The 26,562-nt window shown below is 37.5% G+C and overlaps 1 protein-coding gene and 1 pseudogene across 2 annotated transcripts; both read left to right on the top strand.

Moving 5' to 3' along the window:
• The first annotated feature begins 1,103 nt into the window (after positions 1–1,103).
• Positions 1,104–2,628, top strand: LOC115982957 (annotated as a pseudogene). The gene is made up of 2 exons (XR_004089793.1): positions 1,104–1,916; positions 2,291–2,628. The product of XR_004089793.1 is annotated as a trans-resveratrol di-O-methyltransferase-like (transcript).
• A 10,073-nt stretch (positions 2,629–12,701) lies between these two features.
• On the top strand, positions 12,702–13,361 carry LOC115980739. Its single transcript, XM_031102961.1, has 2 exons — positions 12,702–12,899; positions 12,990–13,361. The coding sequence occupies exons 1-2, from the start codon at positions 12,702–12,704 to the stop codon at positions 13,359–13,361; spliced, it is 570 nt and encodes a 189-aa protein (XP_030958821.1).
• The last annotated feature ends 13,201 nt before the right edge of the window (positions 13,362–26,562 follow it).

Raw genomic sequence — 26,562 nt, 5'->3', positions numbered from 1 at the left:
ACGGTGGGGATTAAATTAATTATTTGTTGAAAATAACAGGAACTAAATTGATTTTTATCAAAATGTAAGGATCAGGTTGACTGTAACTCTATAATAGTAAAATGTAGAGATCAAAATAAAAATTTGGCCTTTATTTTATTTTATTCTTTTTGCGAGAATCATATTAGGTAGATTTGGCGCTTCTAGTGTTAGGTATACTTATATATAAATATATATATATATATATATATATATATAAAAGGTAGAATTTCTACTCTAACCTAATGTAAGTGTATATGTGTGTGAAACTTCCTCCTGAAGACTTAAACCTCGACCCTTACTTCTCACACCCCACAAGCACTTATACTTATGAAGTAACCATCGCATTAAGGATATGTGGTGATAGTGTTAGGTATACTGAAATTAGGTTGTATTCATCTTTTTTTTTTTTTTTTTTGTGGAGAATTGGTTATATTCACTTTTAAATAGTACACTTTTGATCCTCAAATTTGGCTAGATTGAGAAATAAGGTTGGCTTTTTATTCCTTTTGTATGCTGAGTTGCTTGAGATGACGAAGAAGCACGGACTGAAAGGTCTTGGTCGTCAAGTCATTTCATCAATGTGGCGGAAATGTCAGGGGCTTTGAAGTGAGCATTTTGCAAATTATTTATATTTAAAACTTATTTTATATAAGGTAAGACAAAAAGTTAAAAATGTAGTTTATTTTGTATAGGACATATTAATAATATATTATTTAAATAAAGAATTAACTTATGATCTGTTGCTAAATGCACACATAAATTTCAAAAATTTTTTTTTTTAAAGTTCACAAAAATTGGAAAAATAAAATTCAATTACACTTATAATTTTTAACATTATTGATTTTTTGGACCTCATTCAAGCAAGTGAATAGTGTTAGAAAACTTACATGTGTTTAACATGGAACATGGTCGACAAACCCAGAATGGGCCCCCTGTCCCCTCCCAAAGGCCCAAACCACGTTTCCATCTAACTCTTGTTAATTTGTCCTGTAATGAATTGGGCACGTGTGTACTGTAATGAGTAATCTAATCTACAGCCATCTATAAATAAGAAGCAGCAGCTGGACCTCATAAAGAAGTGAAATAAGCTTAGAATTGAAGAGATAAGCACTAAGATGGATCTCATTCATGGTGAGGGAGTGAGTGAGTTATTTCAGGGTCAGTGTCATTTGTTCAAACACATTTTAAGCTACATAGATTCCATGTCACTAAAATGTGCAATTCAGCTAGGCATTCCTGACATAATCCACAACCATGGCCAACCCATTACTCTCCCAGAGCTAGTCTCTAAGCTTCATATTCATCCCAACAAAACTAGCTGTGTGCACAGGCTTATGCGACTGTTGGTGCAATCTGGCTTCTTCACTAAAACAATAGTTCATGAAAACCAAGAAAAAGAAAAAGAAGAAGAAGCCTATACTCTCACACCTTCTTCTAGGCTCGTCCTGAAGGATAATGGCACTAGCTTCTCAACATATGTTCTGGCAATGCTTGATCCTGTTACTTTAAGCCCATGGCAGTTCCTGGGAGATTGGTTTCAGGGGAGTGAGCTCACACCCTTTGAGAAAACACATGGGAAGGGTTTCTGGCACCATTGCAACCAAAGCCCAGAATTCAATGACTATTTCAATGAAGCAATGGCCAGTGATTCCCAAATGATGAACTTGGTTATTAAGGACTACAAGCCCATTTTTGAGGGTTTAGGTTCATTGGTTGATGTTGGAGGTGGTACTGGGACAATGGCAAGGATTATTTCTGAGACATTTCCTCACATGAAATGCACTGTGCTTGACCTCCCACATGTTGTTGCAAACTTGCCAGATAGTAAAAATCTGAAATATGTTGGTGGCGATATGTTTCAGTATATCCCTCCTGCAGAGGCTATTCTATTCAAGGTATATGACATACTTTTTTTTGAGAATGTGGTATCTGACATACTAATGTGTCTTTAATATTTGGAATAGCATCATCTCAATATCACTTAAATTTGAGAGAGTTTAATTAGTTTCATGGTTAGTACTCTACTTTCTGGGTTTGACAGACTAAAATGTATCATGTTATTTAAAATTTTATGATGTGACAGTGCATACACTTTTGGATTATATATAAAGAGGTAATAGGTAAGTAACTGCATGTGAACGCAATAAATGATAAATTTCCAGACTTCCATAAGGATATTTTGAGGTTAGCTAAATTTAAAAGAAGCTAAAGTCTAAAGATATGAAGTTCTCAATTTGGATTGTTATAAATTTATAATACTTTTTGGCAGTATATTTTACATAATTAGAGCGATGAGGAATGTGTCAACGTACTGAAAAATTGCAAAGAGGCTATCATGGGCAAAGGTAAGGAAGGAAAGATAATTATCATGGACATCATGATAAATGAGGAGAAGGATGATCATGATGTTACCACAACAAAGCTCCTCCTTGATGCACTAATGATGGTTTTGCTCACTGGAAAAGAGAGAAACCAGAAAGAATGGGAGAAGCTGTTCTTGGAGGCTGGCTTTAGCCACTACAAAATTGTGTCATCATTTGGCATGAAGTCCCTCATTGAGGTTTATCCTTAAGAGATAAACACATACATGTGTACGTTAAGCAGGCAAAGATTGTTGACATTTAGTTATTATGTGTTAAGCATGATGCCTTAGAATAATGCTTGCGAGCATAGGAATAAACTTCTATCAATCTTGAATCTGTCTATTATGGTAAGATATCATAATTAAGCATAATAAATTGTGCTTTAGCATCTTCTTATTATCGTAACTAGCCTTTGACACACACTATGTGCGGGTACCTTCCTTTTATATTTTTTTAATTGGCAAGAATTTTCACCAATACAAACCACACAAATAGATGGTAGAAAACTAAATTCATAGTATATGAGCTATCATTTAGTTGTCTTAAAACTGAGTACAATAATTAAAACATTTTTTTTCTTAATTTAAAATATTAAATAAATGATACTTGGATAAAAATGATTAAAAAACATGTTTAAATACACTTTCACCTCAAGTCCTGAACTTCCACAAGAAGTTTTAGCTTGAGATTCATTTAAAATCTTATACAATATCTGCCATGCATGATGTATTCAGAGCTGTGTGCAAGTGACTTCTACCCACCTATGAAAGGATATATGAAGATCACTGAACACCTAGAACATAACAATCCAAAACATAGAAAGTACTAAACATCCATCATCCCAAGCTTAGAGTATGAATGATATGAAAGATTAATGAACATTAAAAATAGCATCAATCATAAATTCATAATAATCAAAAAATTCAAGAAAGCATGCAATACCAGATTATCATTAGCTAAAATCCACAATCATGATTTTTATTACCGTCATTGCCATTCAACAAAAAGTTTTTTTTTTTTTTTTTGGTAAAAGCCATTCAACAAAAAGTTAATTGCAAGGCTTAGGACATATTCAATCTGTTAGAAAATTGACGTAACCAACTTGACTTATGGGCAGATCTAGAAGCAAATATTGCTCAGATAGAAAATACATACTAAAGTAAGAAGTTGTGTTCTAGAACCGCATATATATATATATATATATATATATATATATTTACTAGAGGACCATCCTTAATGAATTTTGAAAAAATCTTTTTCTTTTTCTTTTGATAGATGTGAGTGTTGAAAAACTCTTTAAAGAGAGCTTCCAAATAGATGGCTTTGCAGGCATTGTACAAAATATGAAGAACCTAAATGGCAAGTTCTTTCCTTTGCAAATTAGTGTTTTTTTTTTTTTTTTTTTTTTTTTTTTGAGGGGGAACCTTTCCAAGTTAGTTGCCTTATTATAATAGCAACCTTATAGCAATACATAAATTATTGTTTAGTAGCTCATGTGATATTAGAGCCAAAAGCGTAAGTCATATCAAAAGTCAAAGTGATTAGCCAAAAATATTACTACCATCTAAACCTTTATCAATAGATATTTCACAAACTATAAACAAAGCTGAATCGAAAAAGATAACAAGGAAATCCCTTAAACTGGAAAGAATTAATCAGAAACCTGTTTTCCTATAACTAATTGATTAGAAATATATCCCATCCCTTTTCATTTTAGAAAAGCAAGTCTTCTTCAATAATGACAACGAGGCCCCATACAAATGTTTCTTCTAAAGTATTCCAGGGATTAATATAATAAATTCCCCTTAGTTAGACTAAGCCTCATGGCATATCCCATGTTAGAGAAGGAAAGCAGAGAACAATGTGCCCAAAATTTTCCATGATCAACGTATCATAAATTCATAATGCCTAAAAAATGACATGAAAGAAACAGATTTTTTATAATTGTCACCGACCATAGGGCTTTTTTTATGTGCCCTAATCGCATAGCATTTTTATATGTATAAATCTATTTGTGTCGACATGTGTATATGTAAATTATGCCACATTTCGATAAATTTCATTACATAAGATTAAAGGTGGATTATAATATTCAAAATATTACTACTGCCATCCGAAATTCATACTTTGGGAAATGATCATATGTATTTGTACAATGATCATCTATTCTTCATGGAGGAGATCGATTAATTGCCTTCTGTCAAGTGGAATGTTTAATGACACTGTTGCATTGCCATTTATTTCAAAGTTTTATAGGACATTAAGGAATTCATGAGAATGTGCATACATTTAGACAATATGGTGGAGAAGCACGTGGATATTTAACATTTCTAAGAGCTATAAAAAACTCAATAATCTTCATACTGGTCTTGGAAAACATAAACAGAGAAATCAGGATTTTGAATCAGGAATTATTAAAAAAAAAAATCGAATATCGGAATTTCGATTTCCAAAAGGCAAGAATTCAAAAATACTCCCTGTGAAAAAATTACCCAAAACCAATCTAAAACAAATCCAAATCAAAACAAATACTTTAAATAGAAACCAATTCTAACCTAGTAATCATAATCAAATCCAAATCTAATCCAAATGTCTAAATTGAAACCTATCCAACCAAACGACCAAACATAAATCATAGTTCTAGCGAAATTTAAAAAATTAAAAATAAATAAATAAATAAAACCTATACCTGTAGCTGTTCCAGATGTATAACGGTGGAGGGCAGCCATATTTTTGATGGTTGAAGACCAACAGTGGTGCCTGCTCATAAATATCTTTCTCTTTATAAATCTCTATAATTGGAAATTGAGAGAGGTCATGAGAAAGAGAGGAAAGATTCCCTTGTACCCATATTTCCAGCCCCTAACTTCAAAATTGTGAGAATGCATCTTGGTTTAATGGGCTTTTGCTCTAAAGTTTAATAACAAAAGTACATAAAAACAATAGGTCCTTAAACTTCAAACCATGGTCAGCGAGAAGAGGAAATTAAGAGAGATCGTAAGGAAGAGAGGGAAGGCTCCCTTGTATCAATATTTCTACCCCCTGGCTTCAGAATTGTAAGAATATTAGCTAGTTGAATGAGTTTTTGCTCTAAAGTTTCAACTATATGAGTAAAACGTGGTTAGCTTTGTTTTGAGCTGAAGGCAAAGTTTTATAGCATCCTTTAGGTGTCCTTATTGACTGGTTTTTAGGCTAAAGATGAAGCTATGGACCTCCTAAGAGCTAAATTTATGTTTGGTTCAGATTTGCTTTAGTTGGGTAAAAGAGTTAACTTGCTTTATGCATAATTTGGAAAAGATTTGACTAAGCCTTCATTGGCTCCTCATTTATAGTAGTTTCGGACTCTTAGGAGGCTCACCTAAGTGAGGGCTAGCAGCTGGAGTTGGCCAATAAGAGCTAACTATGTTTTAAAGACAAAAATGGCTTATGGTAGAAACTTTGGATCACAGTCAGGCAGAGCATAAAAGTTCTTTTGGGGTAAAAATTTCAGGTACAAGACCTCCTCTATGAGCTTGAGGTGCTATCAATATCCCTTACCCACTTGGTAGCATGCATGGGCTGGGCTCATGCAAAAGGCTCGAAAGAAAGTCACATATATCCTCCAAATCACACTTTCTTAATTTTCCTAATATGTTGCATAGGCTTGGGTCATGCTCAAAAAGAATAAAATATAATATAATATATAAATTAGGCCCACAAGAAGGTTGGGATTGGTTAGGTCAGGCTTATAAAAAATGTATTGCAAAAATATGTATCATTGCAAAACTGATAATATAAAAAAGTCAAATGGCTAATTCAAGTAGCTAGACTACAATAAAAATATATATTTAGTAAATTAAGTTTAACACAATCACTTTAATTATCTTAGTCGTGGGAATTCTCCTAAGAAGTTTCTCCATAATATTTTAATGGACTATTCCGTGACCCTTACCAGACTGATTCATCTAGGCCCAACCCGAGTAACACCTATACACATTTGTTTAGGCCCAAGCAAGTTCACTTAACAGGTAAACTTGATCCAAATCCCAAAATTAATAAATGAAAAAAGAGGCCCGAACCCACAATAGCAATACCCAAAGGTCCCAAACCTAATCTGTAAATACCCAGGCCCAGTACGATTCACACAGTCACCAAGCCCATGGAAATTATGGAAAATACCCAGGTAAACTTGATCCAAATCCCATAATTAATAAACAAAAAAAGAGGCCCGAACCCAAAATAGCAAAACAGGTAAACTTGATCCAAATCCCAAAATTAATAAATAAAAAAAGAGGCCCGAACCCAAAATAGCAATACCCAAAGGTCCCAAACCTAATCTGTAAATACCCAGGCCCAGTACGATTCACACAGTCACCAAGCCCATGGAAATTATAGAAAATAAATACACTAAGCCTAAAATGCAACCCAATTTGTCTAGACTTTAGCCTGACCCATCTATAAAATCCACAACGTCCCTTCCCTTTTGAATTTACAAAATTATCCCTCAACATTGTAAAATTTTGAAAGTAGCCCTGACCTTTCCAAAATATCAACATTTCCCCCAAAATTTTTTAAAATATCCAAATTATCCAAACTTTCCAAAATTCCCAAGTAATAGTTTTTTTTTTTTTTTTTTTTTTGGAAAAAAAAGGTAAGAGGGGGATTAAAGTGACTTTTCTACTTGAGCATTACCATAGTAAAACCCTACTTATTGTGCTATAATTGTTATACCAACGACAAGAGAATACTAGTGAACATTGAATAATAGAAGTGGTGTGTAATAGTCTCTACTTGAAACTTATCCTAGATCACATAATACAAATGTGGAAAGTGATTAGAGTGACTTTTCTACATGAGCATTACCATAGTAACACCCTATTCATTATGCTATAATTGTTATACCAACTATTGGGGATTTCACCAAATTAAGGAGTAATAGTGAAAGAACAAATGAACACATCAAGTAATTAGAAATTAGTGATTGACTTGGAGGCACAATTGAATGTTATCCTAAGACAATATTTGTTTTCATACGCAAGTTGCTAAAGGATTTCTACAAACTTGTCCCTAGGATACAACTAAGTTTATTGGGTTCTACAAATAGCAATTTTGGAGAATACCCACAGGGTTATAATTTTCAAGTGAACATTGATCTCTATTTATACCCATAGAGTTATAACCCTTCAAAAGGTACATATGGAGAGTTACGATGCCTTAAAAAATCGTTTACAAGATTTAAAACCTTTTCCAACGTTCAAAATGGTTACCACAATTCTACAAAAAATTCTACAAAACGGTTTTTACGATGCTCGATCAATCGAGAGGAATCAAGCATCAATTGAAGGCTCCTTTCAATAGATCAAACAGGAATTGAGCATCAATCAAGTTAGGTAGAAGCTTTAGATCAATTTTCTTGATCAATTTGATCGATCGAACAAAAGTTTCGGCCGATCAAACATCTTGAAACTTGAATTTTCACAAAGAAAATTCCATATCTCGAAATTCAATTTTATTCATTTTACAAATGAATACTCTCCAACCTTTTATCATTATTACAACCTATCCTTGTATATACCTATATATACAACAGTCCCACACTAGGTTGTAATAATATATGGCTCACTTAATTGATGTTTTATCATGCATAATGGAAGGTATCTTTCAACTTAAACCTTCTTTTAGTGTAATTGCTCAAGAAATCAACAAAGTTAATGTTGGCTTAGTGCTTAAACCAAAACTCTTATGTGTTGAAATCGGAAACAACAAACACATGAGAATATCCATAACACATTTATAAATCCAAGTTATTAGTACTATTATGGTCTTATGCTCTTCTCGGTTTAGTGAACATGTACAAGAGAAAACTCTTTTACTCTTGCTAGAAGCGGCATCACTCCTATGTTCACAAAGGCAGAGTTCCTTCTTATGTCCCTATTACACAGACATTTATGATTTATGAATTTCATTAAGAGTTTAAAACTTATCCTCAATTTCATCATAACAGTCTGCACTAATCCATCCTGAATGAGACACAAATTTAGTGCTCTTATTAACCACGTATCAATAGCTTATTGTTACCCTTTAGACCTCTTAGATATAATCGGTTCAATGTTGGGTTCCCATTATTTGCGATTCTCTTAAAAGAAGGGTTTTAGTCCTATTCTAATGGATGTTATCCTTACCAAGTTTCGAGACACACTTTGGTAAATGACCTATTTTATATAAAGAATTACGTAGGCAATAGACTAGTCCAATCACATTTGACTTGCCTTACGTATTCTTGTCTTAGACTTTTAAGTCTAAGTTCACTTTGTATACAACTTATGCATACCATACACATTGTGGTTTTACAACTACAGTATAAGGAATGGCTTACTATGGTTGTGGCCACGACACTTTATCAAAACCTTAGCCAATTTCTTTCCTTGCATGTTACCATTATAATCAATGCTCTCAATTTAAATCTATAGTAGAGTAAGAAATACATCTTATTTCTTTAACGCTTACACATAGCACCCTTACATGTAGTGATTATATAACTAGACATAGATATTATCACTCACATCAATAATAGAATTAAACTTGAATATTCTATGTAATAGATATTCATCATAATTAAGTACTTTCTAGTGATCAACCTCAAGTTTTAGAAATTTTGAAAGTCTACATACTGTGAAGGCAATGTCTAGTTTAATTCCATACATGATACGCAATATGTACTGAATTCACTAGCAAACTTGAGCTGTGCATCCGCCCTTCTAGTAATTTCTTTATTTATTATTGGAATCAGAGTGTATTTTCCTCTTTAAAGATATTAAAAATCTAAGAAGTAAGTTCTCAACATTAATTTCAACACAATAAGATAACACAATTCCCAATAGATTGAGAAATCACTAATCTTAACGCAATGAGACTACTCAAATCTCAACAAAATGAGATAACATAAATCTCAAAATGAGATTAATATAGTTCACATCTCCACTATGTTTCTTTACTTGATTCTCATTCATAAAATACTTTTATTTAATTAATTAAGGAAGTACAAACCCATAGGTCTTTCAAGCAAACTTCCTTACCAATATCATTTTTTTAAGAAAGTCACTTCATATCTATATGATGCATACTCAAATTATATGGAGACACAATCCAATATTTCATTATTGATCCTTGAATGTTCAATTAATGAACTCACTTGTACTCTCTTTATTTCACAAAGAGATACTTTCAAATAGGATCACCATATGTGCTTGTTTAAACTTGAGACATCTACCACACATGGCAAAATTTAATAACAATAAATTTAGCATCTCTAGATGTTAATTCTCAATACCTTTAACAAGCACATCTTTGATGGATATTCGCATTCTTATGAGTCCATGACTCGTTCAAGGCTTATACCCCCACACTTCTTAGATATCATAATTCCACAATTTGAGTTTCTAAACCCCACAATTTGGGTTCTCAACCAATCCAAAATTCACATATATACACATATTGTAATTACATATATCAAATGTAATAATTAGACATAGTGAATTTCTTTAAAATTATATGAATGATTTTAACGATACAAACTAATAACACAAATAGTTACTAGTGTATAAATATCAAAATTCTATCATTTCCCTTTGTTTCAAACCTTTTACTAACCTTAAACCAAAATATTTTATATCTTATTCTAATACCCACTCACAACCAATTGGTTTTGAAACTAAAAATAGATCCACTAAGACCCACTTATTATTAAATAATATCAAGTTTATCTTATCATTAATAGCTTTTACAATAGAAAGTTACATCTTTTACAAGCACAAAGTTTTCTCAAACTTTAGGGTCACTTCCCTCAAAAAGTACTATGGGTATTTAATTAGGACTACACTTTTATTACCTTTAACAAGGTAAACAAGAGCTTCAGATTAAATAAAATTTGGATTAAGATCCATTTTATTTCTTACACTTTGACTCCACCTTTGTTCACTTGGTGAACCACATTTAAATCTTTAATATCATTTGATGCGATATTTAACATTAGAGTCATTTATTCGTGTTTAAGTAGGTATTGGAGTATCCTTAAAATCATCTTTGAATTTAAACACTCAATAAATTCAATATCCTTTGATTTAACTTTTATATTAAACATTAAGTCTAATAAACTACATACCCTTAAAATTTACTCAAAACCTATGTAGAAACTCTGGTCTCTCACAACCTACATATACACTTTGTATAGCTCTTTGACTAATTAGTCCTCTTTGGTCTATCATTATACAAAAGGGAAAACACTCCCACAATTTAAAATGATAAGCATTTGGTCACTTTCTCATTTCATAACACATATGAAATATCTTTGAAATGAAACTCTATTATGCACATAGCATACACTAAGCAAATGTTCTTCCCATTGATTAGATAAGAACTTAGCTGATTGCATTGCACTCAAGATTATGGCATTCATCATATCAAATAGATTTCTCTTCCCTTTTCTTTTGACCAAACCATTTTATTAGGGTGTATTAGGGACTGCACTTTGGTGTATTATTACATGTTCCTCACAAAGAAGAATGTACATTTAGAAATACTCACCATCTGTAGCTAATACACCATATAATGCAAATCATCATGCTTATATAAATTATATCATGCTTTGACATTAATTTCAAGAATTTGAAATTTAAAAGTTTCAATCTAGCATGCCACAAATAAATAATTAATAATATAAGCACAACCAAAACACATTGATAAATAACACTCAGACAATAGCATATCTATTGCCTACTAATATCCCATTCTTAGACAAGACTATTCTTAAATAAAAAATTGGCTTTTCTTTATAACAGGTACACGAAAAATATTGGTCAAGAGAACTTCTTGCCAAATCTCAATTTCACTTCAACAATACACTTTCCATGAACCTTTGCCTTACTGTGGATGCCCACAAGCACCTTTAGTTTTATGGAAGACTTCTCATTAGTCTTGAATTGTGCTTTGCAGTTGCACACATGTAACATTGCACCTGAATCAAAACACCAATTGGAAGGATTTATAATTATAGCCATATGAAATATAGTGATCTTTATTACATACATCACCTACCATAACAATAATGTCCTTAATGAAAATTGCTTCATTGGCATTTCCATCTTCATCCTTCTTATTCTTTAAGAACTTACATTCTCAAATGTAATGGTCTTTGTATGGCACCGAGGTACCCAAACCCAATTGGGCCCCGGGTTCAAGCCCAATAGCACGACCCCATTACTCAAAACTTTGCTTAAAACTACCCTCTTAAACTACGAGTTTTGAATCTCGTCCCCTAACCAATGCTTGGCATAAATTTCCCGAACAACTAAGAAAGTCTTTTATCCAGACGTACCATAGGGTGCTCGGCAGTTCCCAGGAAACATCACTACCGAGCATATTAACTTGAATTAGAACCAAGTTCCAAAGCCATAATCTCAGCATTCCACTCTCGCCTAAACACCTACTTACAACAGATAATATTGGACCTTTGATTGCACTAACAATGGTAGTAATCATGACCTTCCCACTAACTTAGAGTTATAAATAGTAGAAGTTGGGGAAGAAAAGGGGGTTCAGAAACGGAGAGAAAAAACAAGGGAGAAAGAGAGAGAAAGAAGGAATTTCATTTTGAGTCTCTGTGCTGAGAACGACCCAAAGTAAGAAATCCTCAAACCCACCTCGTAAATAAGTTGTGAGCCCAAGTGAAGTTAGGCCCAATAATTTCATTTCCGGCGCACACAATTGGCGCCCACCATAGGGCATTCCTGCGAAGCTGTGGTTCAACTAAGACTCAAACGAGGGAAATGTCCTGAAGGGCATTCGGGAGGCCAAGCCGAGAGCAAATCGATAGGATCTTCTCAGGGTTCCACATGGCGGGAAAAGAGACAGAAAAGGCGTGAGGATAGGGAGCGTGTGTGAAGAGAAGAAGAATCTGACCTGGGAGAGGGATCAGTTCAGACTCACCGAACGATGTCGGATGCCTCGGGACACGAGCAGCGTGATGGTAGAGACCTAGAACTGGAGCGGTTGTGCAGACTGGCGACGGATCTATAGTTGGAAGCAAAGGGTCGGCGTTAGGGAAGGAACTGAAACAACCGACAAAGGAGGGATGATAGTATGGGAAATCGAAGCGAAGAGGGCTCTAGCCAATCCGGTCCGCAGCGATTCTAGGACTGGTCACTTTCCCGAGAATCACTCCGACGTAGGAACCACTCGCACTCCCGAGAGACACGTCATCACCGGAATCGTTCACGTTCACATGGATACGATGACTGAGACTCGGATTCACCAGAGGAACGGTGAACCCATAATACTGCCATGGATGCCATGAACCGGGCCTTACGAAGAGCTGCTCAGTCACCATTCTCAAATGAAATTGAACAGGCCCTTATGCTGAGTCGATTTACATGGCCACCATTCAATTCCTATGACGAGAAAATGGACCCTGTGGAGCATGTCAGTCATTATATCCACATGATGTCCTTAAATGCACATAATGATGTGCTAATGTGTAAGGTATTCCCCTCTAGCCTTGGTTCCACGGCCCTGAGATAGTTCAATGGGTTACGAAAAGGTTCCATTCTCAGTTTTGCCAAGTTGATCCAGGAGTTCGACGCTAAATTCGTGACGTACAGCCGAGTGCCGCAACCGGTGGATGCGCTACTTTCCATAAAAATGAGGGTCGGTGAAACCCTTCGGAGTTATGCCAGTCGATATTGGGAACTATACAATGAGATCGGTAGGGGAAATGAGAAGATAGTGGCAAACACCTTCAAGATGGGGTTGCCCGAGGGTTCTGAACTACGGGAGCTGCTGACAAAAAAACCTCCCGAGGATATGAGGCAACTTATGAGGCATATTAAGGAGTATAAGCGTCTCGAAAATGATCAGCTACAGAATAAGAAGAAGGCCCCATTACTCGGTAGATCCCGACAGGGCATTATTCCGACAAGACCAAAAAAGGATTTCAGGATGTAGGAATTAGAAGCGTAAATTGAAGGGGTGAATGTAGCGTTCAAAGAGTCGGTGCACAAAATTCTAGATCGGATTAAGAACGAGTCGTTTTTCAGGTGGCCGAATAAGATAGGGGGTGACCCATCTTGGAGGAATCAAAACTTGTACTGTACATACCACAGGGATAAAGGGCACACTACCTAGCAGTGCTGAGTATTAAAAGATCATCTGGGGCAACTAGTAAAGGCAGGGTATTTGAAAGAGTTCGTAATGGATTCTGTTAACCAAGATGCCCGCCAGGGTGTTCAACAGAAAAGGAATCCCCTCCCGCCACCGCTGGGAGTGATCGAAGTCATCCACGCTATCCCGAGGGGTGTGGCCACAGTTAAGGGAGTATTGACAGTAGCCTATGCGGAGGGAGAATCACCCGAGAAGAGGATGAAAGTTGGTCGACTGATGATCTCTTTTGACGAGGAAGATTTGGAGGGGACGATCTAACCTCATGATGATGCATTGGTAGTAATAGCACGGATAAGCGGCTTCTTGGTGAAAAGAGTGATAATAGACTAGGGAAGCAGAGCTGATGTAATGTACCTAGATTTGTTCGAGGGGCTCAGATTAAAGAGTCAGGACTTGGCAAAATATGATACGCCACTGGTATCGTTTGACAGAAGAGTCGTGATCCCCGAAGGTCAAATCTTTTTCTCGATGGACATGGAAGGCAAGGAAGTAATGGCGACTTTCATAGTAGTCAGGTCGTTCTCGCCATACACTGCAATCCTGGGAAGGCGGTGGATTCACGCAATGAACGCTGTTCCGTCCACCCTGCATGTGAAAGTTAAATTTCCCACCAAGTAAGGAGTTGCCATGGTTCGAGGAAACCAGCTAATGGCTAGACAGTGTCTGGTCATCGCGGTCAGGTGGAAGGGCAAACAGGTTGGACAAACAGAAACCACCGAAAGAGAAACTTTATAGCAATTACAGAAGCCCCAAGGAGAAACAGGGGCAGATGTTGCCGAGGAGGTTTTAAAGGTTAGAATTTTTCCAGATACTGACAAGTATTTCCAAATAGGCACGAGCATGAATGACCGAGAGAAGGTAGAGATGTTGTTATTCCTTTTGCAGAATGTGGATGTCTTTGCTTGGAGTTCGTACGAAGTGCCCAGTGTAGATCCTGAGTTCATTGTCCATAAGCTTAACGTGGACCCATCATTCCCCCCGAAAAAGCAAAGACCGAGAAGAGCATCGAAGGAGCATGTTGACGTGGTAAACTTGGAAGTCCAAAGGCTGAAGGAAGCAGGAGTGATAAGAGAAATATTCTTCTCGGAATGGTTAGCAAATACAATGGTAGTAAAGAAAAAGAACGGTAAATGGAAGGTTTGTGTGGATTTCACAGACTTAAATTGGGCATGTCCTAAAGATCCGTTCCCAATGCCCAAGATTGATCAATTGGTAGATGCCACAAATGGGCACCTGAGGATGAGCTTCTTGGACGCTTTTCAGGGGTATCACCAGATCGCCCTAGCACCTGAGGACCGAGAAAAGACAGCATTCATTTCCCCGGGTGCAAACTATCACTATGAAGTCATGCCATTTGGGTTGAAGAATGCCGAAGCCACTTACCAACGGATGATGACGAGGATGTTCCGAGAGAAAATTACGTGCACGGTAGAAGTATACATTGATGATATGGTGGTAAAAAGTAGACAGGAATCACGACATACGGAAGATCTCCGGGGAGTATTCGAGGTACTTTGGCAACAAAAGTTGCAGCCTGAACATCGAGAAGTGTACTTTCGATGTGGGGGCTGGTAAGTTATTGGGGTATCTGATCTCTACTCGAGCGATAGAGGCCAATCCCGACCAGATAGAAGCCGTGAATCGCCTTAGGCCACTGAGCAATCCCAAGGAAGTACAAGTATTAACCAGGATGTTAGTCGCCCTAAATCGATTCATCTCCAAATTTGCTGATCGCTGCAGATCATTTTATCAACTTCTAAAGAAGTTGAAGGAGCTTCAATGGGATAAGGAATGTGACAAGGCCTTTCGAGACCTGAAGGAATACCTAGCGCAAGCGCCCATGTTAATGGCCCTGGAGTCCTGAGAAGATTTGTTTGTGTACCTCTCGGTGTCCAACCACGCTGTGAGTGCTGTATTGCTAAAGAACCGAGGAATGTAGCAGTTGATGTATTACATAAGCAAAATCTTAGTAGATGCTGAGACGAGATATCTGCCCTTGGAGAAGTTAGTATCGGCACTGGTGCATGCAACGAGAAAACTGCTGCATTTCTTTCAGGCTCATACTGTGTTCGTCCTTACCGAGTATCCCCTGTAGTCATTGTTAAAAAGATTTGACTTCACAGGCTGGATAGCCAAATGGGGAACTTGGTTGGGTTCGTTCGACCTAAGGTACAGGCCGTGAAGCTCGATGAAGGGACAGGTTCTTACCGATTTCATTGCAGAATTCACCCCCAAGAATGATGGGAAGATAATTTGTAACGTAGAGAGTCGCCTATGGAAGGTGTCAGTGGACGACCCTTCGAATGTTGTGGGGGCCGGAGCCGGTATTGTCATAACCACCCCGGAGGGCATCGACTAAAGCATTGAGGGCCATATTGTACCTGGGCGTGAAGGATGTGGAGATTTATTCAAATTCTCGGCTGGTTGTTTATCAGATCCTAGGAAGCTTTAAAACTTGGGCTCTCGGATGAAAACTTATCTGAGTGCAGCTAAGCAAATCATTAGCAAGTTTGGGATAGTGAAGGTGGCCCAGATAGGTTGGGCATAAAACAGACTCGTCGACTCGCTGGCCACGTTGGCCTTGTCAACTACCGAGGAGATTCCTCAGCTCATCAAAATAGAACTTATAAAGGAGCTAAGCATCGATATGGAAGATAACTGTAACCCTGCTGGGGTTGAGGTGGCCGTGGTATCAATAGCCAATCCATGCTGGATGAACCCAATCATAGATTTCCTAGCCGAGGATAAAGTTCTGGACGATGAAAAAGAGGCTAAAAAGATTCATCGAGTGACTCCCCGGTATTGGCTGTCGGCAGATCGCAAATTGTACTGGAGGTCTTTCGTAGTCCCGTACTTTTTATGCTTACATCCCGAGAAAGTAAATGAACTTCTGATCGAGCTGCATGACGGAGTGTGTGGTGGTCATGTTAGGGGAGGGGGGCGATCGTTAGCACACAAGGCAATGACCCAAGGGTTTTGGTGGCCACAGTTGCAGAAGGATGCAGTGGAATATGTCCGGAGGTGTGAACAATGCCAAAAACACGCCCCTCTAATCCACCAGCCGACAGGTCGTTTAAACCTCGTCAGTAGTCCATGGCCATTTGCACAATGGGGGCTGGACATCCTCAGGCCTTTTCCCCGAGCAACAGGTAACCGCCGGTTTGTGTTGGTGGCAGTTGATTATTTCACAAAATGGGCGGAATCCGAGGCCCTGGTCAATGTCCGAGAATTGGACGTGAAGAAGTTCGTATGGAAAAACAAAGTCATAAGGTTTGGGGTGCCGGACTTACTGGTATCAGACAATGGGCTACAGTTTGACAACAAAGCTTTTTGAACCTTTTGCAGCGATCTCGGCATTAAGAACAAATATTCTACTCCAACGCACCCTCAAAGCAATGGCTAAGCTGAAGCAGTGAACAAGACGATTTTGAACGAGTTGAAGAGAAGGTTGGACAGGCAAATGGGAGGTGGGTCGAAGAGTTACCTAACGTTTTGTGGGCTTACCGCACAACTCCCAGAAGATCCACGGGTGAGACCCTGTTCTCCTTGACATATGGGGTGGAGGCCGTGATACTAACCGAAGTGAGTTTGTGCAGTGCATGTGTCGCGGGATTTGACCCCATCCAAAATGCCGATTTAATGATAGAGCACTTGGATTAGTTGGAAGAATGCCGAGATGTAGCAACCATACGGCTCACGGAGTATCAATAGAGACTCACCCAAAGATACAACCGAGATATAAAAGGTAGGGAATTCAGCGCTAGGGACTTGGTGTTGAGAAAGGTCATGGGAAACATGCAGGACGTAGGTGCAGGGAAGTTGGCTCAAACGTTGGAGGGACCGTACAAAGTTACCACCATTGCAGGCGCAGGGGCTTACTACCTAGAAGACCTTGACGAAAGGCCACTCCCCTGGCCATGGAATGTCTACAACCTAAAGAAGTTTTACCTGTGACCATCCATACACGAGAACGTAAGTCCAAATCTTGTACTCCACTATAATCAAGTCAATGATAAAGTTACTTGTCTAAGCTATTTTCGATTTCGTTATTGCACTTTAAGTAAATTGCATATTAAGTACAAATACAAAACTCTAAGGACAGAAACTTCATTCTCGGTTTAATCAAAATCACTGAGCAGGTGGAAACCTTATCGTTCTTACAAAAAACTCTAAGGACAAAAACCTCATTCTCGGTTCGATCAAAATCGCCGAGCAGGTGGAAACCTTATCGTTCTTACAAAAAACTTAAGGACAGAAACCTCATTTTCGGTTCGATCAAAATCGCCGAGCAGGTGGAAACCTTATCATTCTTACAAAAAACTTAAGGATGGAAACCTCATTCTTGGTTCGATCAAAATCACAGAGCAGGTGGAAACCTTATTGTTCTGACAAAAAACTCTAAGGACAGAAACCTCATTCTTTGTTGGATCAAAATTGCCGAGTAGGTGGAAACCTTATCGTTCTTACAAAAAACTCTAAGGAATAAAACCTCATTCTTGGTTCGATCAAAATCGCCGAGCAGGTGGAAACCTTATCGTTCTTACAAAAAACTCTAAGGATGGAAACCTCATTCTCGATTCGATAAAAATTGCCGAGCAGGTGGAAACCTTATCTTTCTTACAAAGACTCTAACGTCAGGAATTTCATTCTCGGTTTGATCAAAATCGCCGAGTAGGTGAAAACCTTATCGTTCTTACAAAAAACTCTTAAGGACAGAATTCTCATTCTCGGTTTGATCAAAATTGCCGAGCAGGTGGAAACCTTATCGTTCTTACAAAAAACTTAAGGACGGAAACCTCATTCTCGGTACGATCAAAATCGCCGAGCAGGTGGAAACCTTATTGTTCTTACAAAAAACTCTAAGGACAGAAACCTCATTTTCGGTTTGATCAAAATCGCCGAGCAATTGGAAACCTTATCGCTCTTACAAAAAACTCTAAGGACGGAAACCTCATTCTCGGTTTAATCAAAATCGCCGAGTAGGTGGAAACCTTACGTTCTTACAAAGACTCTAACGTTAGGAATTTCATTCTCAGTACAATCAAAATCGCCGAGCAGGTGAGAACTGTGCACTAGGTTTTGAGGCACCGTGCCATTTACACTCTCAAGAAAGCGAACATATGTGGTATAAACACAATATATTGGGGCACGATTTAACAAACTGTGTAGGCAACTCCCGGCCAAACATGAAACGAATAAATTGCAACAATAAAAATAGATGAAGAAAGGCAGCACTAAAGATCAAAGTAAAGCGCTCACAGGCATGATCCAAATGATCACACAATGAATAAATAGTCATTCAAATAAAGTTAAAAGAAGAATTACTATCTCATCGCCAAAACTCGGCAACCGTTTACGGGTCATCCCTGCGAAATAAGAAAATTGTTTAGTCACCACAACCCGATGACATAGGCAAATTTACCAAGAAAAAAAGAAAAAGAAAATGCAGTAAAAAGAAGTAAAAGCATGAGAAAAGCGGTACAGCAGGTAACTTAGTCAAGTGGAGGGTCTAGTCTGATCTGCTGCTGCTGGTCGGCCAAGGGAAAGTGCAAGTCCCCACTGAGTTGGTAAGCATTTGGGATGCTGGCGGCCTCCATTTCATCTGGCTCTACATGAGCATCGATTTGTTCCACCAGCTCCCTCATACTTGTTGTTTCTTCCTCGTCAAAGGGTACTGGGGGATATTGTACGGTAGTAACAGAGCGTGGAAAGGGAATCTGGCTGGGATCTCTTAGAGGGGAATCCTCGGGAACCCCTAAAACTTGCAGAGCAGCAAACCACCTGGCCTCAAAACCCAGCCTTCGAGCTTGGTTCACCACTGGTTCTGCAGAATTCTTGGCACCGGCAAACCCTTCATTGTACCATTTTTCTTTGCAAGCCTCCAAAGCTGCCTTCAGGTCGACAAGTTCCTCGGCTTGGGTTATGTTTTAGCTAATTTCTTGAGCCAGCTTCACATCTGTTTCATTCTGCTTAGCCAGGAGCTCCGCGCACCTCTTCTCCGCTAAAACTCTATTCTTCTCCTCAGCAGCAGCCTTCTTCTCGGCAGAATCAGCTGCCTTTAGTTTTTCCTTCGCCGTTTTGGCAGCCGTCTCCTGTGCCTCCCTCTTACGATCAACCTTCTCGGCAAGATCCTTTGCACGACTAGCCAGAATATGGGCCAATTGAGCAGCCTGACAAAGACAGAAATTAGTATGGCAACGAAATGAAAAGAATGATAAGTAATTGACAAATAAAGAGTTACCACGATAGTATGCCACTCTAACCGACGCCCCACAGACTCCTTCGACCCGTCTTCAAAGGCATGTACGTCATCGAGCAGAAGAAGACCTGTGGTCGAGGTCTGAGCAATGTGACCCCCCTCGCCTTTCTCCCACATCCGCACACAGGCAGTTGAAGGCAAAGGCCTGCCGTCTAGTAGAAACTTAGGCTTCCACGCTGGCGTGGCTTGAGAGAAGGATGCAACACCCGGCCCGACCTGGGTTTGTGGCTCGTGAATAACGATACCTCCTGTTGGCCGGGGAGGAGTCTGAGTAGCTACATCTCCTGGACTCGTGGGTGGTTGATCGGTGGCCCTCTGCCTTTTCCGGGCTCGTCCAGCTTTAGGAGGAGGTGGAGGGGGAGGCGCCTAGGTTTGACTCTGAGAGGGTAGGGGCTAAATGGCCTACCGCGCGCTGGGTACGAAACGATCAATGGTCATGGTCTTCCTGGTCACCATGTCTTTGTCGAGGAGGGGATCGATGACCGATAAGTTGGTTACATCAACTGCAAGATTCTCGACTTCCTCAACAGGGACCTCGGGTTCAACAAGGTTCTCGAGGTGAGCGGGTCCTTGAACAAGAGCTTCTTCTTGGATAGCCTCGTGAGCTAACTCTCGGAGACACCGAGACATGCGCTCCGTAAACTCATCCCGCAGAGGCGCTAGCTCGTCCGAGCAGGTGTAATACTTTCCGAATTCCCTCGCCTCGCCGGTCGTAAGCTTCGGCGGTAGAAATTTACGTACCGGACATCTATATATGACAAAAGTGGGCTGTCAACTAATAGCGCCTGTTTGAAGGACTGCCAGGTAGAATAAACGGGTTCTACTTCGAGGATCAAATGCGAGGCTCGGAGTTGTCCATCCCAGTGCACAAATATCTTGGAACGAAGGATGAAATTCAAGTCTTTGACGTGGACTGTTCTAATGTCCGGGACGAACAATTTACCATCTGCAAAAGAACGAGATGCAATATCAACAACCAGTAATAAAAAGCTACTTAAATAAAAAGAAAAGAAGAAACAGTTAAGTCAGAGATTGGTACGAACCCACTTCACGCCGTAAAAGGGGGCAGGGGACCTCCCCAGCAAACTAGTTGCTGCGCACCCGGACAAACTCCCCGACAGAGTTTCTATTCGAATCAGGTAGGCATGATATCAGCCATACCCGATTATCCCTAGTTTTTAGGTAATAGTTGGAAGTTTTATTCCTACAAAGACTGTACATGTGGTTAATATCATGGTGATCCAACTGTAAATCAAAGGTGTGATTTAACCTACTAACGCAGCTAACTACCCGGTAAAAATTGGGAGGGAGCTGGTCGAGACACAGCCCGTAGTACCTAAGTGTGTTGGTCAAAAGAGGGTCCACGGGGAACCTAACCCCACCCTCTAGAATTGCCATTAAAGGAAAAAAAAATCTGTACCATGCTTTCTGTGGAGAGCAATTTCACTCTCGTGGCAGTAAGCCACTTCCACTTCACCGGGGATATCAAACTTTTGCCTAAAGGTGGCCAAAGCCGCTGGGGCCTCCAGGAGATAAGAGTAACCTATTTTTGAAATCTAATACTGTGAGAGGGAACTCGTAGAAAGAAGTTGAAGAAACAAGAAAGGGAAGAGAACTTACTTTGGGCTCTAAGGAAGAAAGGGACTCTGGGCTGGTGAGTAAGCGCTCAAAGGAGTGATTCGCAGAGAGTATGCTCAAGAAATAAGAAGTGAAAAAGTGAAAGAATATTCTAAAGAGAACTATTTATAGGAGCGGAAGAAGACATAGGAACGTTTAATTAGCAATAAATGGGCACGATTCACGAAAGACCCTACGAATGCCAAAGATAACCAACGCGCGTGTCGCTTCAGTTTACGAATCGTCAGGCAATAATGACAATTGAACCTGGCTTTCTGGAATAGCGCGTCTTTTAAGAAGAGCACCAATGGGAAGCCATAACCGCATGAGTCCCTAGTTGTATGGCTTTCGAAACAAGAAGGCTTGGTCGGTTCCTTAATTCTTCCCGGCAGCCGGGCATGAATCAAGGAAGGGCTAATGTACAGCACCGAGGTACCCAGACCCAATTGGGCCCTAGATTCAGGCCCAATAGCATGGCTCCATTACTCAAAACTATGCTTAAAACTACCCTCTTAAAATACGAGTTTTGAATCTCGTCCCCTAACTGGTGCTAGGCATAAATTTCCTGAACAACTAAGAAAGTCTTTTATCCAAACGTACCATAGGGTGCTTGGCAATTCCCAAGAAACATCACTACCGAGCATATTAACTTGAATTAGAACCAAATTCCAAAGCCATAATCTCAGCATTCCACTCTCACCTAAACACCCACTTACAACAAATAATATTGGATCTTTGATTGCACTAACAATGGCAGTAATCATGACCTTCCCACTAACTTAGAGCTATAAATAGTAGAAGTTGGGGAAGAAAAGGGGGTTCAGAAACGGAGAGAAAAAACAAGGGAGAAAGAGAGAGAGAGAGAAAGAAGGAATATCACTTTAAGTCTCTGTGCCGAGAACGACCCAAAGTAGAAAATCCTCAAACCCACCTCATAAATAATTTGTGAGCCCAAGTGAAGTTAGGCCCAATAATTTCATTTTCGGCGCGCACAGTCTTTCTTTCAACAAAGGAAACATGACAAATTCTACTTGTCATTGTTAGGATCCTTGGAGTTGTTCTTCTAAAACCATTCACACTCTTATTCACATTCAAGTGTTTATTGGTCTTACTAGAACTTCCAATTTTAACATTGTTCACATTTACTTTAGAATTGGTGTTAGTTACACCTCTAACCGGACTTTCCTCTTCAATTCATTGATGTTGTCTAAATTGATCTAAAGTGAGATCTTCTGACATGTTATTTAATGTTTTCAAATAGTTTAGAAAATCACTTAGGAAAATATTCACATACTCTATCACTTTAAGAGTTTAAGTTCCCATCCTTTAGATTTTCTACTTCACTTTATAACATTTAAACGTGTCAAAATTTCATTCTTATATCTCAATTCAAATAAATTCGCAACACATACAAATATTCTAACAAAGAAACTCATCAATCAATTTGAAATTCAAATTGTCCATGAACAAGAAATTTGTACCTTCAATGTTCAAACTATGAATGTGGCTTTTAATGCATTCACAATGTGAAAGAATCATCACCTTGTTTGGCCAACAAAGAAACTTGTTTCTTTAAGCCTTGTTCCATTGAATCTTCATCATGATCGATTCATTATTTGAAGAATTCTTCAAATCCAAGCCAATTTCACAAAACCATGGTTCAACATCTTCAAAGTTGTACCATCATTTACTCCTTGTCTTGTAGCAAATATTGTCTAAGATTGTTAGGGATTTCACCAAATTAAAGAGTAATAATGAAAGAACAAATGAACACATCAAGTAATTAGAAATTAGTGATTGACTTAGAGGCACAATTGAATATTATCCTTAGACAATATTTGTCCTCATACACAAGTTGTTAAAGGGTTTTTACAAACTTATCCCCAGGATACAGCCAAATTTATTGGATTCTACAAATAGCAATTTTAGAGAATACCCACAGGGTTATAATTTTCAAGTGAACATTAACCTCTATTTATACCCATAGGGTTATAACCCTTCAAAAGGTATGTATGGAGAGTTACGATGCCTCAAAAAACCGTTTACAAAATTTAAAACATTTCCCAATGTTCAAAAATGGTTACCACAATTTTGCAGAAAATTATGCAAAAATGGTTTTTACAATGCTCGATCGTTCGAGAGGAATCGAGCATCAGTCGAAGGCTTTTTTCGATCGATCGAACAAGAATCGAGCATCAATCAGTTAGGCAAAAGCTTTGGATCATTTTTCTTAATCAATTCGATTGATCAAACAAAAGTTTCGACCGATCGAACAACTTGAAACTTGAATATTCACAAAGAAAATTCCAGATCTCAAAATTCCATTCTATTCACTTTACAAATGAATACTCTCCAACCTTTTATTATTATTATAACCTATCCTTGTATATACCTATATATACGACACCAACCACATGAGAATACTAGTGAACATTGAACAATAGAAGTGGTGTGTAATAGTTTCTCTACTTTGAGACTTATCCTAGATCACATAATACAAATGTGGAAAGTGATTAGAGTGACTTTTCTACATGATCATTAACATAGTAGCACCCTACTCATTGTGCTATAGTTGTTATACCAACCACATGAGAATACTAGTGAGCATTGAACAATAGAAGTGATGTGTAATAGTTTCTCTACTTGAGACTTATCCTAAATCACATATACCAATGTGGAAAATGCATCCCATAAGATATGTTCTTCATTACCAGGGCGTCCCCCATGGGACGTGTTCTACATGACTCATTATTTCTTGGGACAACAGAATTCTAAGATGCATTTTTTTATTTTTCCCCCCTTTGATTGATTTGATATTTATATTACTTTATTCTAAATCATACCTACTGAAATTTTGACTATACATAGTGTCTTAATATTCAATTGTATTTTCGTTTTGAGAGATGACCACTAAGCATTAATCAACTGATTAGTTTAAGCACGTTATATTAATTGACACAGTACCCGTTTGGATTCAAATGATTTTGGCGTTTGCATTTTTGTTCTGCGTTTTTCTCTTCTTCTTTTTTTTTTTTTGTTTAGCCCGCAATAGTTGACTTTTTCACAGTGAACAGTGCACCCGTGTATTGTTCACGGACTCACAAATTCCACTTTTCAGTAACTTTTTCATTAAAAATGGGTCTCGCGGCACTATTCACATATTTAAAAATTATTTTACTACAGTGTTTTCAGTTTCAGCAAAAATAAAGTCAATCCAAACAGACCCATATAGCATAAACTTCATGGACTAAAACGATAATTTACCCCAATTTTTTTTTTCTTCCCTTTCTTGATAATTAACAATTTTTTAAATTAATATTGAAACTTATTGAAAAACTTTTTTGTTGTTCTAGAAGAAAAACTTGAGAAACGATTACACGGATATCCTAGGCCACATGATAGATATTAGTCTCATAGGATATGCATTTGTGCTGTGATGATTTTTCATTTCATTTTAGTTTCTAATTGGGATTCATTTTTCATTTCTCATATTTCCTTTGAAGGTAAAATCTTTTATGTTTGATTCATAATTTTTTGAGATAAGAATAAGGAATGAGCTAGGAAGCATTGGCGGTAGCAAGCGTTGGTTGAAAGAAGAAAGTCGAATCTTAAGCATGTTGAAAGGTCTTGAGCCCTCAATGGGTTTGTCAATTCAAGAAAAAAGCAAGTCATAACAAAGTTGATAAGTATATTGTGAGGGCGTGTGTTAAGTCCTAGCTACTTCCATTTCAAGTGTTTAACAAATTGAACCAAATTATATATGTAATTATGAAATGATCAAATTATAGCTTGACTAGATCTTCAGAGGTATAGCGAATTGCAGACATTATATTATAATATAACTATTATTGAAAAAAAGCGTTTGATTTATTTCACGTTTTCACTTTTCACCACCAGTAGCCAGGTAGTAGTAGGTACACTTGGCGCTTCTAGTGTTAGGTATGCTAACTTTCTTAGATTGAGAAATCTGGTTGGTTTTTTAATCCTTTAATGAAGTTATCTTTTTCTCTCTCTTATAATGTGTTTTCCACCCGATATGAATGTGAACGTCAAGAAACATAAGCAAAATAAAGGAAGGTGTTGCTTCATTTTCTATTTCGAGAAGTAGGTAGGATCTTATCAACGGTGTACGTAGATCACTTTTTGCAATTCTTAAAAATGTAACGATGCGATATTTCTTTATTCTCTGATATAATAGTAGATCTCACTAATTAATTTATGTTGAAATGCAGCAGTAGAGTCAAGATTACAATTTTGAAGGACAAAATTGAAATGAAAAATAATTTAAATAATAAAATGGATACTAATAACAAAATAGATAAAAATTTATACACTAATAATTTTTAAACAAATCTAATATTTATGTAAGCTTTAATTTATTTATTTTTAATACCTAGTTTCACATATACTAATAACTCTAAGTATTGTTAGATCACTCAATATTTTTTAATTAGATATGAATTTTGATAAATCAACCGTTGCATTACATTTTCTTCGTATATTCTCCACGCTTGCAAAATTTCAAGGTGTTCAAAGATCAATAATCATGTCATCTATCAATTGTATAAATTTAATTAAGTTTTTGTAGTTTAAAATAATGCATAAAAAATGAGTTTATGGATCAAATGGTAAATAACATCTAATTAGTATGAAAATTGGCATGCATGTTTAGAACATATAGAACATGTAATCCAACAGTGGGATTTTAAACTCACTAATTAATTCATGTTGAAATGCAGTGGTAGAGCCAAGATTACAATTTTGAAGGACAAAGTTGAAATGAAAAATAATTTAAATAATAAAATGGATACTAATAACAAAATAGATAAAAATTTATACACTAATAATTTTTTTTTAAAATCTAATATTTATGTAAACTTTAATTTATTTATTTTTAATACCTAGTTTCACATATACTAATAACTCTAAGTATTGTTATATCACTCAGTATTTTTTAATTGGATGTAAATTTTGACAAATCAACTGTTGGATTACATTATCTTTGTATATTCTTTACGCTTGCAAAATTTTAAGATGTTCAAAGATCAATAGTCATGTTATCTATCAATTGTATAAATTCAATTAAGTTTTTGTAGTTTAAAATAATAC

The sequence above is a fragment of the Quercus lobata genome, chromosome 3 (assembly GCF_001633185.2).
Source record: "Quercus lobata isolate SW786 chromosome 3, ValleyOak3.0 Primary Assembly, whole genome shotgun sequence".
NCBI lineage: Eukaryota > Viridiplantae > Streptophyta > Magnoliopsida > Fagales > Fagaceae > Quercus > Quercus lobata.
Note: the sequence above shows the minus strand (reverse complement) of the source record. Positions and strands in the feature narration are given on the sequence as shown.

Coding starts and splice junctions, on each gene's coding strand:
- LOC115980739 (XM_031102961.1), top strand. CDS start 12,702: ATGGATGCCATGAACCGGGCCTTACGAAGAGCTGCTCAGTCACCATTC. Junction 12,900..12,989: donor ATGATGTGCTAATGTGTAAG/GTATTCCCCTCT, acceptor AAGTTGATCCAG/GAGTTCGACGCTAAATTCGT.